Source organism: Trichechus manatus, unplaced genomic scaffold, assembly GCF_000243295.1.
Source record: "Trichechus manatus latirostris isolate Lorelei unplaced genomic scaffold, TriManLat1.0 scaffold00039, whole genome shotgun sequence".
Lineage (NCBI taxonomy): Eukaryota > Metazoa > Chordata > Mammalia > Sirenia > Trichechidae > Trichechus > Trichechus manatus.
Genome location: NW_004443975.1, coordinates 1,889,220 through 1,908,928, shown reverse-complemented (window position 1 = coordinate 1,908,928; position 19,709 = coordinate 1,889,220). Strand labels below are relative to the sequence as shown.

At 38.7% G+C, this 19,709-nt stretch overlaps 1 protein-coding gene across 1 annotated transcript in view; it reads right to left on the bottom strand.

Annotated features, from left to right (window-relative positions):
* Positions 1-315: 315 nt before the first annotated feature.
* The window catches only part of FMN2 (formin 2), a 437,381-nt gene continuing 417,987 nt past the window's right edge, over positions 316-19,709 (bottom strand). Inside the window, exons 18-19 of the mRNA XM_023730863.1 lie at positions 2,381-2,462; positions 316-741 (exon numbers count right to left, since the gene is read on the bottom strand). Coding sequence (XP_023586631.1) covers positions 715-741; positions 2,381-2,462 — 109 coding nt within the window. The 3' untranslated portion in view covers positions 316-714. The remainder of the gene's footprint in view (positions 742-2,380; positions 2,463-19,709) is intronic.

Below are 19,709 nucleotides of genomic sequence, written 5' to 3'. Positions count from 1 at the left end.
GCTGCAGATTAGCTCTTTATAGCGTCAAAAGGGGCATATTCTGATAAGCAACCTCATTAAACTTAAAGCTCTGATTCTTGTCTATATTAAACCATTTATTAGAAAAGGGTTTTCCTTTTGCTATGCTTCTTTCTATTAATTATCTGACTCAAGTGAAAGATGATAATCTTATTTCAAAAATATTTCATTACAGAGAACAACCAAAGAGTCGGGAAAGTGTTGACTATGTTATAGAAATGGTACTTAAATTTTAAAATAGAAAATTTACATGTAGACATGAAACCAATACAAACAATTCACCAGAAATAACATTTTACCCATAAATGGAAATGCAGTGATGTGGAGTACTGGTTGTCAGTAGAAAGGAAAGTGTTTTGCTGTGACAAGGAATATTCTCACAGAAGTAAATTTTAGTTTAATGTTTAGCATGTTCAGAATTAATGCAGATACTGCCTCTTATACATGCTGTTTTGGTCTATTGGTATAATACCATAAACTTTTACAAAAAGAAAAGGTGTCAAAACTCTCCACTGGTCTACTGCTTTTGCATTTTATATGAATGTACAATAAAATTCAGCAATCAGTGAACTGTCTAGAAAACACAAAGATTATGTAGGAGGTCAAGAAGAAACGTGATTAGAACGATGTCGTTTCCTTCCCGCCCTCAGGTCAGCTGAATTTTGTGGAAGTGGTTAAATGACTAGTTTTCATTGCTCAGGTTTTCATGCTTATCTTTGCTTTCTGAAAATAAACACACCAGATAAGAATTGTAGTTAGAGAGAAGAGCTTTTCATTTGGATCAAATTCTCTGGGAATAGGTTCTACAGATCCACCAGCATATAATGGAAAAAAATATACATACATAGAATCCATTTTATCTTTAACAATTTTCACCAAGATGACCCACCAATATTTTGAGGAAAATAAAGTTTTTAAGATGCAACTTTTAATCCATGTGAAAGAGTGCCAACTCATCTTCCTTATTCTCAGTCCTACGCATGTGTTGTTGTCAGGTGCTGTTGAGTCGATTCCAACTCACAGCAACCTTACAGGACAGAGCAGAGCTGCCCATAGGGTTTCCTAGGCTGTAATCTTTATGGAAGTAGATTGCCAGGTCTTCCCTCCCGTGGACCTGCTAGTGGGTTTGAACTGCTGACCTTCCGGCTGGCAGCCAAGTGCTTAACCACCGTGACACCAGGGCTCCATATACATAAATATAAAAATTAAATTGGCTGCTTCCCTTCATGGTGAAGGTGCCACAATTCCCTCCTGTTCTTATAATAGCGTGATTGAGACTAATACTTATTTATCCTCATTCAGTATACTTTTAGAATTCTACTTTAATCAAAAAAGAGTAGAAAATAAACTAAACCACAAAGTATTTGCCATTAAATAAAATTTATTTTGATATAGAGAAAATGAAGGGAAAATAGCTTTTAAATGAAGATGTAATTCTTAACTTTTTCTAAATAAAACCAACCAAACCTGTTGCCTTCGAGTCAATTCCGACTCATAGTGACCCTATAGGACAGAGTAGAACTGCTGACCTTTTGGTTAGCAGCCTGAGCTCTTAACCACGTGCCACAAAGACTCCAAATATGGCTATTTAATCATATCCCAATTCGGGTTACCTTAATATCTTTTCCATTTAGACTATTCAAGTTTAAACCACTCCATGTGAAGGCCAAACCCAACTTTTCATTTAAAACAGCACCATTTGCTTACACTGTGGTGTCAAGTGATAATCAATGCAAAACATTTAGCAAAATATCTACAACATTACATGGGGAAGAAAACCGGTCATTTCAGCCAAACTCTTCCCTCTCTGAGTGCATGACTTGACTCTTCGTTTTAAAGGAAGAGGTGGGCAAGGAGGAAACTTAGGTTAGCTTGTTAAACTCAGGCTGATGGCTATTAAGCAGCCGACGTGTAGAGCCATTTATGGCTATGAAGCAGCTCTGAGCACCCTGGGCAAACCTGGACAATACCACACTTGGCATTTCCCATCAAGTTTTAGACCCCAGTGGGGCTAATCCAATTATACTGTCCACTCTGGGTTCAAATGCAGCCCTGCCTCGTGATCCATGTGCCACGGAGAAAGTGACAAATGCCTCTCCCTGCAATATACACATGCCCACAACGCATGCATATCCTTAGATTTATCAGAATTCTTAAGTTTGGAATACTGAACCTTGAGTTCCCTTAGCCTTCTGGGCCTGATTTAAGGAATAAGGAAAAGGCTGCTTTGACCTCAGAAGCTCACTACTGATTCAAACATAATAGGCAAATAATTAAAATGCTATTGTATATAATCTGAAAACAGTACTTAAAAGCAAAAATTAAAAAAAAAATCATAAATTAATAAAAATTAAATACTTACAATTCCAGAGTCATGTCTTGGCTTTATTTTATAAAGTGATTTTCCCTTTTTCTGCCTACACACTTCTTCAGCTTCTTTTACTCTGACGGGGGAGAAAACACATGGATTTAAACACAGAAACCCAGACAGATCACTCAACCTACCTCATAGCAGGTGAGCAGGCCTCAACTTAATGGATTATTGGAGAAAATAATACTAAATACGCAGGAATGTTATCTGACAGTTGCTTTAAAATCACAGAATGTTAGAGCTGGAGATTATTTCACCCTGGAGCTTTTAACTGGGAATGAAAGGATGATCAAATCAAATAGTTACAAATATGGATATTTTTGTGCAGGAGTATACACATTTCATCCTATTCTTAAGGAGTCTTACATACAAGAAAGTAAAGAAACATGCTTTATTTTCAGGTGAGGGTACTACTATATAAATCAGAAGAATTAAAATAATTTAGCAGTATTATATAAAAATTCATATGTTTATTTAAAATTATTTCAGATTCACTTTATACACTATACTTACACATGAAAGTCAGTTACAATAATATATAGGCAATTTTTAAAAAAACTGAACTTCATCAAGCATGGTAACCAATTATTATTTAATTTATAACAGAAAATAAAGATTGAATAATAATAACAATATTTAAAAACTTTCAGGATTGCTTTTTAAACATATACTCTGGGGAAAATAGTACTGAATTTACCAGAGGTAGAGTGAAAACAGAATGCTCTTTGGAGATAAGTCTTTTTGGCAAGTAATGCTTTTTGGACATAAATGGCTGCTGGAGATAAGTCTTGCATTGAGTCTGGCTCTGCTCTTTGATACTGGGTAATGTCCTAATGGGAGTCCTGGTGGTGCAATGGTTAAGAAATTGGAGGCTAACCAAAAGGTTGGCAGTTCGAATCCACCAGCCACTCCTTGGAAACTCTATGGGGCAGTTCTACTTTGTTCTATAGGGTCACTGTGAGTAGGAATTGACTCAATGGGAATGGGTTTGGTTTTTTAGGTTTAATGTCCTAAACACCAATTGCATCTCAAGAGTCCCTCGAACCACAAAAGGGCTCAGTGATAAACAGAAGTATTACTCTTATTACTACACAGAGTTGTTGCAAAGATTAGGTAATTTTTTATTTTAAAAGTTCTTCATAAATTATAAAATACTATAAAAAAGTTATGATTGTTTGAATTAAACAAGCAGTAAAAAATCTATGAACTGGGATTCGGTTAATAAAAAGGGGTGTTACAAGAAGGAAAATAACCTATCAGGTTGATTTATTTTTTATTATTGTGATTTTCCTTGGGAGTTAAAAATGAAGTATTTCTGGGGAAACCAAAAAGCTGCGACTTGATATTAATAACAGACCTTTTATGTAGATCTGGAAGCCTAATTTCCTGCAAGAAATTAATGTAAATATACTTCTTGAACCTTGTAGCAAAAGACCTAATGGTAGAATTCATCTCATGTACAACTGAATGAACAATTGAATGAATAAACAATCCTGTACAGCAGCTACAAGATTGATGATATAGTTTACATTGTAACATGACAAATGAAAGTAATTTTTCTTGGACATAAAATGCCTGTTGGAGTTAATATTAATTCCAGAAATTGAGGACAATTTAGAAGATGCTCCATTGCTATTAAGAAGCCCTGGTGGTGCAGTGGTTAAGCACTCAGCTGCTAACCGAAAGGTCAGCAGTTTGAACCCACCAGCCACTTAATGGGAGAAAGATGTGGCAGTTGGCTGTAAAGATTATAGCCTTGGACATCCTATGGGGTACTTGTACTCTGTGCTACAGGGTCTCTATGAGTCGGAATCGACTTGACGGCAACAGGTTTGGTTTGGTTTCGGTTTCCATTGTTACTCCTTTTATTACACTCTACCCAAACCATAAATTGCCTTTAATCCTTCCTCTAAACATTTGAAGACGAAAACATTTTCTTTATAACAAACTAATGATTGCAGAGTTCACATTTTCGTCTCAAATAACTACCAGTAAATTTAAGTTGAAGTATTTGGACAGGGAATTAAGGAAACTTTTTTTCATCACTTAGCTAAAATCCAGTAGATCCCCTCTTAAATTTTCTTTGAGCTTTTTAAAGCATTTTATGGCATTCAAAAAATGTACTTCACAAGTATTTAGATCACCAAAGCATCTTAATTTTCTCCCTATCCTATTTATTTTGTTCTCAATACATATTTTTGTAAGGATCACAGGAAGACGAGTTTAATATAAACACATTTAATTTTACACAAAAACAAGTCCAGCCATTCCTTAGGGCAGACGTGATGAAAACAGAGGTGAATGTGCGTCAAGCAGCCTCACAAGATCTTTTAGCTCATCCATTTATTTGACAATCATTTACGGAGCAGTAACTCCTGGTCAGGCACTCCACTGGGCTTGATTTTATAAGGACAATTAAATTCTGCACCTAATAGAAGAGATACATGCATAAGCAAGTAAATTACAAGGGGACATTAAGGGCAATGACCTAGGTTTGTACAAGGTATAGCTATGACCCAGAGGAGGTTCCTGGGGTTGGGTTGGGGGGTTGGAGCTATGGGAAACTTTCCGGGGCAGGTTGACAGCTGGTTCCTGTTTAAAAGATAAAAATGAATTTTTCATACTTTTTTTTATTGTGCTTTAGATGAAGGTTTACAGAGCAATTAGTTTCTCATTAAACGATTAATACACATATTGTTTTATGACATTGGTTGCCAACCTCACGACATGTCAACACTCTCCCCTTCTCGACTTTGGGTTCTCTATTATCAGCTTTCCTGTCCCCTCCTGCCTTCTTGTCCCTGCCCCTGGGCTGGTGTGCCCATTTAGTTTCATTTTGTTTTATGCGCCTGTCTAATCTTTGGCTGAAGGGTGAACCTTAGAAGTGACTTCAGTACTGTGTTAAAAGGGTGTCCGGGGGCCATACTCTCAGGGTTTCTCCAGTCTCTGTCAGGCCAGTAAGTCTGGTCATTTTTTATGAGTTAGAATTTTGTTCTACATTTTTTTCCAGCTCTGTCTAGGTTCCCCTATTGTGATCCCTGTCAGAGCAGTCGGTGGTGGTAGCCGGACACCATCTAGTTGTGCTGAACTCAGTCTGGTCAAGGCTATGGTAGTTGTCTATTAGTCCTTTGGACTAGCCTCCCCTTGTGTCTTTGGTTTTCTTCATTATCCCTTCTCCAGATAGGATGGGGCCAGTGGAGTATCTTAGATGGCTGCTCACAGAATTTTTCATACTTTTTGGGGGAGGGGAAACGGGATTGAGGATGAAAGAAGAAGAGCACTACACACAGAATAACATACGCAAAGGCTAAGCAAGAGTCAAAGAACATTACAGTATGCTTTAAAAAAATCAAAATGATTGCCATCAAGTCCATTCTGACTCATGGCAACCCCATGCGAGCAGAGTAGAACTGTGTTCCATAGGGTTTTGAAGTCTCTGACTTTTCAGAAGCAGATCACCAGGACTTTCTTCCGAGGCGTCTCTGGGTGGGTGTGAACAGACAACCTTTCAGTTAGTAGCCAAGTGCTTAACTGTTTGCACCACCCAGGGACTCCCATAGTGTGCTTAGAGAACTATGAGCAGTTCTACCTCCCACACTACTAGAGGTCAAAGTTCAGACTGGTATTCTGATTTATGCTTCAGTTTCTTACATATATGATTAGAGTGAGTCAGTCACCTAATCCTAAATACCTCTGGATACGCACAAATAAATAACTTAGGAAGCTGGAAAACTGAGCACCAGACCCTTTAGCAGTTGCTCTTCAAGTTTAGGAGAATAAGAATCATGGAGAATTGGTTAAAATGCAGATTTCCAGGCCCCACTCTTATGTGTTCCCACTTAGTCTCTGTGATGCCCTCATAAGCAGCACCTAGGAGACATAGGTAGCCCACTAGCAGCTCTTTGAGAAACGGTGTCCTAGAGCCCACAGATCCCCTCAAGGCACCAACAGCCCCTACAATCCTGACCGGGCAGCCAGACTGGCCCTTAGGCAAGAGGGGTCCCTCTTCCCTGTCTACTTTGTAAACACTGGCGTCACAAATCCAAACCCTGCAGACTTGCTCACTTTAGCACTTTGTGAGTCCCACCTTGCCTTAGCTCCCCAGCAAAAGTTGTTCCTTCAAAACACCAATTTTATTTCAACAAACCTCTGACAACAAGAAAAATTTTTCCACACCTGAGGCAGGAAAATGAATGAGTTGGCAGAAATAAGAAAAATAATGAGGGAGAAGTTGGGATAGAAGGGGCCTGAGCCAGCTGTCCGTATTAGTGTCTTCCTTCTTGGGCTCTCCATTTAGGCTATCATGGCAGATTTTGTCAGCTACAATTTCAGGCATATTGGGTAACTACGTGTACATTTCCTTCCTCCTTCTTTCATGTCTCACCCTTCATTCAATGATGCCTAAAATTTCATAAACTAGGAAAATGATGTTCTTTTCATAACTAGATATCAGCAATTTTAAATGAAAAGGCATGGTGGAGATAACATTTCAAACAATAAGCAAAAACGACCAACAGGTTCTGTTTGGGAAGGGCAACAGACATAAAAGGAGAGATAGCACTTCACTTGTAGGGAGAGGAAGCACTCACCATGAAGACAGGAAGGTATACTGACAGAGGAAACCCTGGCTGGGCTGAAGAAGAGCCCACAGGCTTCCACATTTTTCCCACCCTTGGGTTTAAACACTAATTTGGGTGGAATCTACGGATGTCGTACAATGATATAGCTCTCCCGCATGAGTCATGAAGATACATTCTTTTAATGTGCTTGAATTCCCAAGAAGGAGATGGCCAGGACATTTGTTAATCAAGGTTGCACCTTACTGGAGGACTGAAAAGGGAAATAAACATTTTACTATGACACCTGTGATAGGCTCATTTTAACAGTTGAGTAACTTCCCATCAGCAACCTAGATAACAGAAGGAAAATAGGAACAGAAACAAATCATATGATAAAGGAAAAGAAACTCTTCACTCAGCATTTTTCTGTGATTATGGGAAAAAATAAAAACACAGAATTCAGAGACTAGAAAACAGGAAATGTAGCATTATCTTTTAGGTGGAAGCAAGGAATACCATATAATGGCTATGAACTTCGATGTTTACGTTAATATTTTGCTATAATAGCTTTTATTGTCCATGAAACTTCAGAAACAAAGGAAACTGCTGAACAAATGTCAATGGTATGTATTAATTCCTTTCATGGAGGACTAAGAGTAATAGAAGAATATGAGGCTTTCTTTAAGAGAAAGAGTTTAATTATGGGAAATAATCAAAAGATGTATGGAATCAGGCTTGGAAAATAAAGTAAGAGACCAATGTGGGCAAAACATTTTTTGTCTAAATGCCAAGTTTCACTCTGACATGGTCAGAATGTGATCAGAATTCTGTGTATGTGAGACTCCCAGATAATGGAAGCTTGCCCCCTTCAAGGGCCAATCTATAAAGAACTCATTTTGAATTAAATCTTTTTGAAACACACTACTTTTCTCTTTCTTAAATACATGGAACAATTTAATTTTTACTTGAGGACTGATGCTCCTCATTGTATACAGCTTTACTGTAATGCGCTATGATACAGGGCTCCCCAGAGGCCTCCTGAGATATATAAGGCAGTCTGCCCATATATTGACCCAATCTTGTACTTTGCTGGCTTTGTGTCTACCTTTTACATTTGCCGTTTCTTCCTAGAATGGCAGGTTGTTACCACTTCTTGCTAGTGCCAGCATGCCTGCCTTAAGCAGAGCCTCTACCTCCTTTTAACAGTTTCTGTCTACACTAGAAGAGACAGCAGAAGACTAATTTCAACGGTGCCTCAAACTAGAGCAATAACACTCTTGAGCTAAGTTCCAGCCAAATGAATTGAGTTCCTAGACTTGGAGGCAGTAATTTCAGCTCCCACAGTCCCCACACCCCTAATACTTTAGCATTAGCAGCTGTGTCTCAAAGGTTAGGGAGGCCAGATCTGACTCACAGATAGGCAGGGCATTACAACTCTAAATTTCTAAGAGTATAAGATTCTAAGATATTACATACCTAGTCATAGTGCACTATCCAACCTGCTTACTCAGCAGGTTGTCCGTAAAGATAGAAAGTAATGCTGGAATGAATGTAAACTTGAAATTCCAGCTGATCAAGATGCACAAGTGTGACACCATGAACTGGCCATGACAGATTCTGTGATGCCACATAGAACCACCTATAGGTTGAGAAGTGAAGTACTTTGTGAGGAATAGGGCTCTAAGATCACCCCTAGGCTGAAATTGTTTCCTAAGACCTGGGCAAAAATGATCAGAGGAAAACAAAACAGCTTTAAGGATCAAAGCTTATGTTTCCATTTATTTTTATTTAAAACCCTTATGCTATATGCATCTTCTAAAAAAAATAGTTACACATGTAATTTTAACAGAAGCTAAACAAATTTCAATACATCTATACCGATTTTTTTTTTCCTTACGTGCAAATACTCTAAGCTTAACAGCTTCACTTGGTTTCAAAGTAGCAAGCTTAGAGGTAAGTTGTTAACCACAGGCAATTTGAGTCCAGGAGGATCAGAATATTTTAAAGTTTTGCAATATAAGAGCAGACAGATGTAGGTGTGGAATGAAAAACACTTTCTATTACAGAATTTTTAGAACTAGTTTTAATTTTAATTGTTATTTTTATTTTGGTATTTTTCAAAACCAATGAAAGTGCCTCAAATTTTTCCCTTAATATAACTGGTTCATTTACACTATGAGTTCTTCCAAACAAAGAAAGTGGTTTCTTGTTTCTCTCCTAATAAAGATGTATTTTTCTCTGCACTCTCCCTCCCTAGCCCCAGACCCATTTATTGTCAGGCAAACATATACAAAAAGTTCAGAGTGATTAAGTTTAAAGACAGTTTGTGAGATGAGTAAGGGAGATACACTCTGGGACAGATACAGAGAAAAGAAACCAGACATCCCTGCAGCCTGCAGGCAAAATAATTTTTATCTACCTTCTAGACCAAAAGCCAGGCTGGCCACAGTCTTATCAAGAAAACAGATATGCTCTCATCATTCAATCGAATGAGAAAGGGAGCCACTTTTCTGCCACTAAACATTAATAATTTGGTCTAAATAAGTATCTGTGGCAGACAGATTCATTTCCTGCTGGCTCCAACTCGGCTTGCTGGGGATAGCCTGAGTTGTCACTGGAGTCTATGGGCCTATGAGAGATTTAAACGCACTGCAGCACTAGAATGTCACATGTCTGAGGTTCTGATACAGTGAAGACGGATATTCTAACAGAGAGCTACGAGTAGACATAATTATCATTACTACCAGTTCATAATGTACTTCACTGAAGCATAACACCACCTTGTCTGTCTACAAATTTAGAAGTCTTTAACTCAAAAGAGAAAGAGGGGAAAAAAGAAACACACACACAGCAAGGAAGGGAAGGAGACTCGAGGCAAAGATTAGTTAGGAGTACTAGCTTTAGGGTTTTGAGTGTCTCTCAGGTAATGAGAGAAATGGCTATTAGATGCCTTACGGAATTAAAATTGATTTTGGGAAGTTTAGCCCTTTTAAGACCCAATTATTTTCTGCTTTGAATTTTTTGTTGTTATCATGTGTCTTCAGTAGTGGAATGCATGCTGAGTCACTGAGTGTGTTTAAATTTTTGTAATATAGATTTTGAGAATTATGCAAAAGTACATGAAAATACACAATTTGTGGGAACCCGTCTCATCCACTGGTCTTGGGTAGTAGACTTTATTGTGGGGCATCTTCCATTTGGGTACGTGGGGCACCTCTGGTTTTGCCTAATACCCCAGCTATTTTGCTTCAGCCAATGTTTCTTTCACCTTTCACCATTACACAAGTCCTCACTAGAGGGAAACAAATACTTTCAGTGGGAAAAGCACGCTCCCAAAGAACTCCAGAGGCATCAAAAGTGGGCGAGGTACCGTATGTTCCACAAGTCACAAAAGGGTTAATCCAGGCTCTACCTTCTCTCCTTTATAACCTCAGCGATTTAAAACATACACATATTAAAACCACAAAACCACCGAAATGTCATGGAGACAAAAAAACACCAAAATATCATTTATCATTACCTCAAACAAAGAGAATTTGGATTTCCTCAGGAAAATAATTACGAGTTCACGCTGAATTTCATTACCAAGAATCTCTGAGGTTTTCAGAGAAAATTATATTCGCACTTCAAATAATTACTGCTAGAAATTAAGAGTTAGCATAAAGTAACTCCTATCCCAGAGAAAAACAAGCTTTAAAAAAACCTTCCAGCTGCTCTATTCAAGTCTCAGCTCTGAAGCAGCGACATGGACGCAGTGCAGTGATGGCCAGTGTGAGGAAGAACTGCATTACGTTTTGCCGTCCAGAGGCCTGGCCTCCATTGCGCTGGGGCTCTGTGGGCCCGCAGTCGCACAAACATCGTACTCGACTCACGTCACAACAGAAGTCTGTCACTTCTACCAGTAATGTGAGCTGGATTTTGAAGAATTTTCATAGTCCAAAATCTAGGATTCCAAAGCTGTCAGATATACAGGTTCTAAGGTTTATATTCTAAAACCTACATGTATACTCCTCCCATGAACATAAAGCCAATGAACAGAAATTATTTATTTAAGTGCTTCTGGAAACTATTTTTTGGAGTATATGGGGGTGAAGGAGTCCCTCTGTGGCACAAATGGTTACACGCCTGGATGCTAACCCAAAAGTTGGAGGCTTGAGACACCTCAGAAGAAAGGCCTGGAAATGTACTTCCAAAAAACCAACCATTAAAAACTCTATGAAGCACAGTTCTACCTGACGCACATGGGATCACCATGAGTCAGAATCAACTTGAGGGCAACTGGTATGTGGGTGAAAAAAACGATGAGAAAATCACTTATTTATAAAAATAAAAACATATTCAATCCATCCAATTAATTCCCTAAAGCGTGAATCTCTATGATGACTAAGATTCTATAAGATGCAAAACATTGTAATTCAGAAATGATGGGTCTTTTCCCTACAGTTCTGGAATGGCTATAGACAAGTAAAGATAAGTGCAGATGAACATTGCTGTCTCATTTCAAAACAAAATAATCACATACAGAAATCATCATTCAAATCTTCCTCTTGTTAAGCTTAGTCAATACTTGCTGCTTCCACCTCCTCATTTTCCATTCAATTTTCTAACCACTTTTACACTCAACTGCTCTCAAAAAGGTGATCAACAATTTCCTAAATGGCAAATCTACTAGCCTCTTTTCAGTACTTACTATCCTCCACCATGCTAACAACTCTGAAATGGTTAACTCGTCCCTAATTTTTTAGATCTCTCATCCTCTGGTCCTCACAGAACTTGTTTCTGAATTTTCCAACTAAATTGCTGGACAGTCTTCCTTAACCTCTTTCCCTGCTTTTTATTTATTAAACTTCCCCTCAAATGTTCTTTTCTCCCCAAGGCTCTCATCTTGACTCTACGGTGTCCCTAAGAAATCTCCACTTTACAATTTCAGCTATCATTTCTAGGCTGAAGACTTTTAAATCTACATTTCTTGCTTTGCCCTTTCCCCCAAGCTTGAGATCCTAGTGGACATACTTCTCTCTCTCACCTACCTGGGACTTGGTTAAAAGCACAACCATTCATCCAGATCCCTAATAAAACTTTTCTAAATCCTTCTCCCCCAGCCACTCCCTCCCTGCATATGCAAATGGTAACAAGTTGCTATTATTTATTCCTCAGTAGTGACTTTAAAACTTCTCTAATTTCATTGCCCTGATTTTTTTTTTTTCCTAGAAGTCCTCTTCTTCTTTCTCTTGGATCACTGCCATACCTCCAGGCCAATTTAACCCATCCTCAACTTTCTGTCTCAGAAAACGTTCTAAATGTGGGAATCACCCAGTCCAGCTAGTCACGATATTTCTGTGGCAATTCATTTGCTAAGAGAAAATTGTTTAAGCTCTTTAGAGAGGCATTCAAGGTCTGACTCCTATTAACCTGTTGTTGTTTGTTAGCTACCGTCAGGTCGGACTCATGGTGACCTCATGCACAATGGAGCAAAATGCTGCCCATCATACGCGATCTCCTTCATCGGTTCAGATGAAGATCAGATCAGATCCTTGTGATCCACAGGGTTTTCAATGGTTGTCTTTTTGGAAGTAGACTGCCAGGGCTTTTTTCCTAGTCTGTCTAAGTCCGGAAGCTCTGCTGAAACTTGTTCAGCATCATAGCAACACACAAACCGCCACTGACAGACAGGTGTGGCAGCTGTGCTTGAGGTGCATTGGCCAGGAACCAAACCTGGGCTCCTGCATATAAGGTGAGAATTCTACCACTGAACCACCAATGCTGCCTCACCTACTAACCTAATCTCCCTTTATCTCTACAATGTCCCCTGGCTTCAAAATACAGAACCACCTCTCACCCCTAAGGGAGGTCTTTGCTGATCCTGTTCCTCTGAGACTGTCCATTCCCCTTTTCTCTTCCTGTGCTCTCTCTTTGGTCCTTCAGGTTAAACTCATAGTTAGCTTCCTAAAGGAGGTGTATCTGATCTTCAGGTAGGCTTATTTATGCAATCTTCTAATGCTTTCATATAAATTTTGTTTAGATTTTGGTTTTTTATTTTTATTTTTATTGTGCTTTAGGTAGAAGCTTATAGCTCAAGTTAATTTCTTATACAAAAATTTATACACATATTGTTTTGTGACATTAGTTGCAATCCCCACAATGTGACAGCACACTCCTCCTTTCCATCCCGGGTTGCCTATGTCCATTCATCCAGTTCCTGTCCCTTCCTGCCTTCTTGTCTTACTTTTGGACAAGAGCTACCCATTTGGTCTTGTATATCTAATTGAACTAAGAAGCATGGAATGTGTATTATTTTTTGTTTTACAGTCCTGTCTAATCTTTGAAGAGTGGGCTTTGGGAATGGTTTCAGTTCTGGATTAACAGAGCATCCAGGGGTCATAGTTTCAGGGGTTCCTCCAGTCTCTGTCAGACCATTAAGTCTGGTTTTTTTATGTGAACTTGAGTTTTGTTCTACATTTTTCTCCTGCTCTGTCCAGGACTCTCTGTTATGTTCCCTGTCAGGGCGATCATTGGTGGTAGCCAGCCACTATCTAGCTCTTCTGCTCTCAGGCTGGTGGAGTCTCTGATTCATGTGGTCTTTTAGTCCTTTGGGCTAATATTTCCTTTGTGTCTCTGGTTTTCTTCGTTCTCCTTTGCTCCAAGTGGGACAGGACCAATGATGTTAGATGGTTGCTCGTAAGCTTTTAAGACCCTAGATGCCACTCACCAAAATGGGATGTAGAACATTTTCTTAATAAACTTTGTTATGCCAATTGACCTAGATGTCCCCTGAGAATATGGTCCTCAGGCAGATTTTTTTAATGGAAGAATTATGGTTATTTATACATCTGTCTCTTTACTTTGTTGAATACGAAGTTCCTTGAGCTTAGGGATCATGGATATTCATCTTTGTATCCTGAACACATACTATTAACTTTCACTAGATGTTTGAAAAACAACTGTCACAATGAATGAATGATGATGTATAAGGAAATTAAGCTTAAAAAATCCCACAGGGATAAATTTTGGCAAATAACTAGGACTTAGATCTAAATCTCTTGTTTTTGCCTCCTTTTTCCAGTGAACTCTTCAGCAATGCGTCTGGGCGTCTAATTCACATTTTGCGTAAACTACAAGGATTTTATTTGACTTGACCTTTGAGTTTACTGATCTACTGTTAGGATTCTATCCATAAATAACAATGAGGGTACATAAAATTTGAAGTTATGAAATAGTTTAGAGTATCGTGTTCACTTTCTTTTACCTCATAGAAGAACTAATTTTGTGTACAACGGATGATCATTAGGAGCCTGTAAAGATTTAACATGAAATAGTGTCAAACTAGTTTTACTAACTCTTTTTAGCTCATAGGCTAATGGAAAAGATAAATGACATAAATGTGACATATCTTCACTTCAACAAAGCATTTAAAGAATCTCTAATGGGATGTTTGTGGACAAGACAGAAAAGTGATGGCTAGATGATAGTACTCTTAGATGAACTGATGATGAACACATCTGGTCAAAGACTTTACATATAGTTATGTTCCTGTTTTAAAGTGTCATGTTAGGGAGGGTCAAAGCACAATCGACTGGTAAAGTTTATGTAGAGATTGTTTTAATCTGAGAACAGGGAAAACTTTCCTAGCAATCATATATGTACAAAAAAGGACTGAGTTGCTTTGCATTTGAAGATAATTAATCTTTTCAGAGAGCCAACTGTGTGCCAGACACACCGGGCACTTTACGCACGTCATCTCATTGAACCATCATGGCGATGGAGCATGAGAGATGACATTAGCCTATTTTAGAGATGTGGAACTTAGGGCTCAGAAAGTCTCTTGAGGTCATCCAAGAGAGGAAGGAAGAAGAGAATCCAGATATAGTTGACTGCAGAATCCGAAGTCTTTCCATATCACCACCATTAAAAAGGTATAAAACCATGGGCTTAATGTCTAGCTATTAGTACTATAAAAATGCTATATTCCTGTAATAGAAAGTAGACTAGAAGAGATTACCTTAGAGTTGTTCTTAAGTTCATTATCCCTTCTTCTTTAGAGAGCTTTCACAGAATGAGCATCTTGAAAGACACCAGAATATAAGCTCCTTGAAAGCAGAGCATGTCTTTCCTCTCTGTATCCCATTCCCAGCACAGTGCCTGGCTCAGCAAAATAGCTAACACTTAAACCAGTTGTCGATGATTCAGTTCAGGCTCATGGGCATCCCGTGTGTGTCAGTGTAGAACTATGCTCTATTTCAAAGGATGATTTTTTGGAAGTAAATCACCAAGCCTTTCTCCTTAGGATAAATAGATGCAGGAAGGAAAGTAGCAAGACATGAAGGCAGGAATGTGGGTAAAACTATAACTTGCGTTTTATACTGTATTTATTTTTATCATCCTAGATCTAAAGCATTGGTTCTTAAACTTAAATGAGTGTATAGGAATCACCTGAAGGGCTTGTTAAAACACAGGTTGCTGGTTCTGACCTCCATGATACAATAGTTCCAGGGTGAAAAAAAAACCAAACTAAACCAGTTGCTGTCAAGTTAGTTCCCCCTCATGGCGACCCATGTGTGTCAGGGTAGAACTGTGCTCCATAGGGTTTTCAATGGCTGTGACTTTTTGGAAGTAAACTGCCAGGTCTTTCTTCTGAGGCACCTCTGGGTGGATTCGAACTTCCAATCTTTTGGTTAGTAGCCAAGCACTTAATCGTCTGAGTCACCCAGGGACTCCAGGCCTAGCACAGGACTCAAAAATTTGCATTACTAACAAGTTTGCATGTGATGCTGATGCTGCTGGTCCAGGGTCTATATTCTGAGAACCACTGTCCAAGAGCACAGCGTAGTGTCTAGGAAAATGAAAACAAAACTGTATTCATTGTTTAATGAATAACAAAAAAACCCCATCAAGTCGATTCCAACTCATAGTCACCCTACAGGACAGTGTAGAACTTCCCCACAGGGTTCCAAGGAGCAGCTGGTAGATTCGAACTGCTGACCTTTGGGTTAGCACCTGAGTTTTTAACCACTGTGCCACCAGGGCTCCATTTAATGAATATGCAACCATTAGTATTTTCTTATTTCTATTTATTTATACCCTATCTGATTCTAAAAGAGTTTTAATCTTTTATAACTCTGAACGTATAAAATGTGAGATTTAAAAAAAAAAAAGAGAACCTATTGAGAAAAATGGTACATCTGTTCTATACTGCTGTTGTCAATTGCTATCGAGTCAATTCCAACTCATGGTGTAATTGGACAAATTTTAAACTCTATTCAAGCAAAAACAGCAATAGTGCTCATCCTTGATAAATGATAGCATGTAGTGATCATCTGGAAAAAATAAAACTAACACCACATTTTCATGAATCTAATTCTAGGAGGAATCTATGCCACGGTTTTCTCTATAAGGGACATGAATTACAGCCAGTAGAAATCTAAAAATGCAGAAGATACAGAATTTTTTTTCCAAGTGGTCACTGTTTTTACAACAATTCTCAATATAAACTAAGAATAAACTTTAACTCATTGGAGGCATTTCTGAGGAGAGGTAAACTAACACACACTTCAAGTATATTTCTTTTATCTAATCTGACACAGGATTAAAACTCTGAACATGTTAGAAGAAACAATAATTTCCCTGATAATCTCATATAGCAATGATCTCAAGTGAAGAGCAGTCAGGGGGAGCAGGAATCTCAGACAAATGTTTGAAATCTCGACATTCTGTGTTGCTGATGAAGGAAAACACATATGCTTTAGGGATCAAATATGTCTATAGCAAGGCTCACATTCTATTTTGTAAATAAAGAGCCTGAATTATATTCTGTCAGACCAAGAGTATCCTTCTTGCATGTTCTCCGCAAAGAATTAAATAAGGGACCGGAAAACATTCAGAAATATTGAGAGATGCTATTTAGAACCTCTTTTCAATGCTCAGAGAATAAGCTTAACAGTCACTGAAAATCAGAATATTTGTGTTCATACACACACTAGAATTTTTAAGCTTCTGATCACATATTTTTCATCATTCATATGTTTAAATGTCTGGTTTGGGAAAAAAGGGGGATTCTTTTTCTTATGGGTTTTGTAGAGACTATTTTAATTCCATATTAGACTTGGATTTAGATGGAATTTATGACAGTAGCTGCAGGCTGGTGATTCTTTATCTGAGTCCCAAATGAATGACCGCGTTCTTTCTGTACACACTGAGGATGTTATAGATTTTCTCAATTAAAATGGTAAAATGACAGTCCCAGCTTCCACGAACTTATAATAGTAAATAAAACAAATTTCTGCCTTACATATTGGTCAAAACTACTATAAAATCATATTTGACAGCAAAGTTCATCTTTCATTATAGGAGAATAGTTTTGTTTATTACGTTTGACATTTTTCATGCAAACATACTTTACTATTTCCACCTGTGTTAAGATCTTTTCTTAATCTCAGTGGGTTTTTCTTCTTTTTGGCAAAAGGTTCAGAATAGTTTTTGATTATAGCTAGTGAGATGTAAAGTTAAGCTCAGTTGGCACTTACACTGTGGTTTTTGCTTTAATACTTCTCTAGTACTAACTTGTATCTTATTCTTTTAGAAAGATAATTTTTGGGGGTTGAGGGAGATTCAAGGGCTATTAGACATACGAATTAGTTTATAGAGAGTTTATCAAATCTCTTTCCTGTAAAACTCATAAAACAGTGCAACAAAGCTATTTATATCACAGTGGTTCAGAATTATGCAAGACGAAGTATGGTTTAAGTAAGAAATAAGCTGTGGGAGATACATGGAAGGAATGGGATCAAGGAAACACATACATTGAGGGGAACAAAGGTCACGATTTTTCCTCTACTGGATTATTCCTATTTGGCTACATGCTATTTGTCTCACTATCAAAGAAAAAAAAGTCCTCAGTTCACATCCCCCTCCAGCTAATGTGCTCTCTCTATACATACAAAAAGCCCTGGTGGCACAATGGTTAAGAGCTCAGCTGATAACCAAAAGGTCAGTGGTTCAAACTTACCAGCAGCTCCTTGGGAGAAAATATCTGGCGACCTGCTCTGGTAAAGATTGTTGTTGTTGTGTGCCATGGAGTCAGTTATAATTCATAGCGATTCTATGTGACAGAGTAGAACTGTCCTGTAGGGTTTTCTAGGATGTAATCTTTATGGGAGAAGATTGCCTGGTCTTTTCTCCCACAGAGTGTCGGTGGGTTTGATCCTCTGATCTTTCACTTAGCAGCCAAGTGCTTAACTACCGTGCCACCAGGGCTCCCTCCCGTAAAGATTACAGCCTAGAAAACCCTATGGGGCAGTTCTACTCCATCATATAGGGTCGCTATGAGTTGCAACCGACTTGATGGCACATGACAACATATATGTAAAATCCTCAAAAGAGCTGCCAATAGTCACTGTTTCCATCTACTTTTCTGCCATTTAATCAGGCTTTTGTGCCTGATCAGTGGGTATCACCATTTCCTCTAAGATCTCAAATTCTAAGGCCAATTCTCAGTCCTTATCTTCCTCAAACTGGAAGCAGCATTTCACTCCGTTCTTTATGCCTTCTTCTTGAAGTACTTTCTTCACTTGGTCTACCAGGCTACTCAGTCTGGCCCTGCTGCTCCGTCTCAGAACTCATCTTCTACCTTGCCCCCCCTTGCTCACTCTGTTCTAACAACTTTGGCCTCCTTGCTCCTCCATGTTCTTCCCTGGGCTTTGCCCTTGCTGACCCCTCTGTCTGGAATGTTCTTCCTCTAGATACGCACTTGTTTATTCCCTCACTCTGTTCATGTCCCTGCTCACGTGCTGTCTTCCTGGTTAGCGTATATAAAATAACACCACTCCTATTACTTCTTTCCCTTTGCCCTACTTTTTCATCAGAGTCCTTATCAGCACCCAGTATATTTATTGATAACCTACTTCCCCTTCTACAAAGCTCCCTGAGGGCAGGGTTTTTGTTCTGTTTACAACTCCAGGCCCTGGCACATAGTAGACACTTAATAAGCATCTACTGAATGACCTCATTAAACTATGTGGCCCGGTCATAGTTCAGAGTGAAGTGTGCAGAAGTGGGGTTCAAGGATGAAAGTAAGTGAAAGAGGGCACTGCGGGGGTGATTATAGAGGAAAATTAAGAGTTGAATAAAAACATTCCTAATCTCCCACTCCCCTTCTGACTTGTTTCCCAGGATTTGTCTTGGGATTTCTTAGAAATCTACCTGTGGCTGGAGAACACTGATTTTTAAATAGTACAGCTTGGAGCTCTCTCCCAGAGCAAGAAGGACGAAGGCACAAGGTATGGACACCCAGCACTGGGAAGTGGTGAGAAGCTGAGAAGTATAATCTGTTGTGTAAATTACATCGCCCATCAGGGTACAGCTAAAATAACAGATGATACATTGAGTGGGAGGCCAAATGAGATCAGAAAAGTTAGAAATAGAACAACTGAATTACAGAACATTTGAAAGAACTAGGAACATCCTGCCAGAGCAAGAGAAAACCTGGTATCATCTTCATAGCTCATTTCAACATTTGAAGGTCCATCACATGGATAAGGTATTCGATTTACTTGTATGGCTCTAGAGAGAGTAGAGCCATCCCTGGGTGGCGCAATAGGTTAAGAGCTTGGCTACTAACATAAAGGTTGACGGTTCGAGCCTACCCAGGGGCACCTTGAAAGAAAGGCCTGATGATCTACTTCTGAAAAATCAGCCATTGAAAACTCTATGGAGTGAGTGTAGTTCTACTCTGACACATACTAGGTTGTCGTGAGTCTGAATCAATT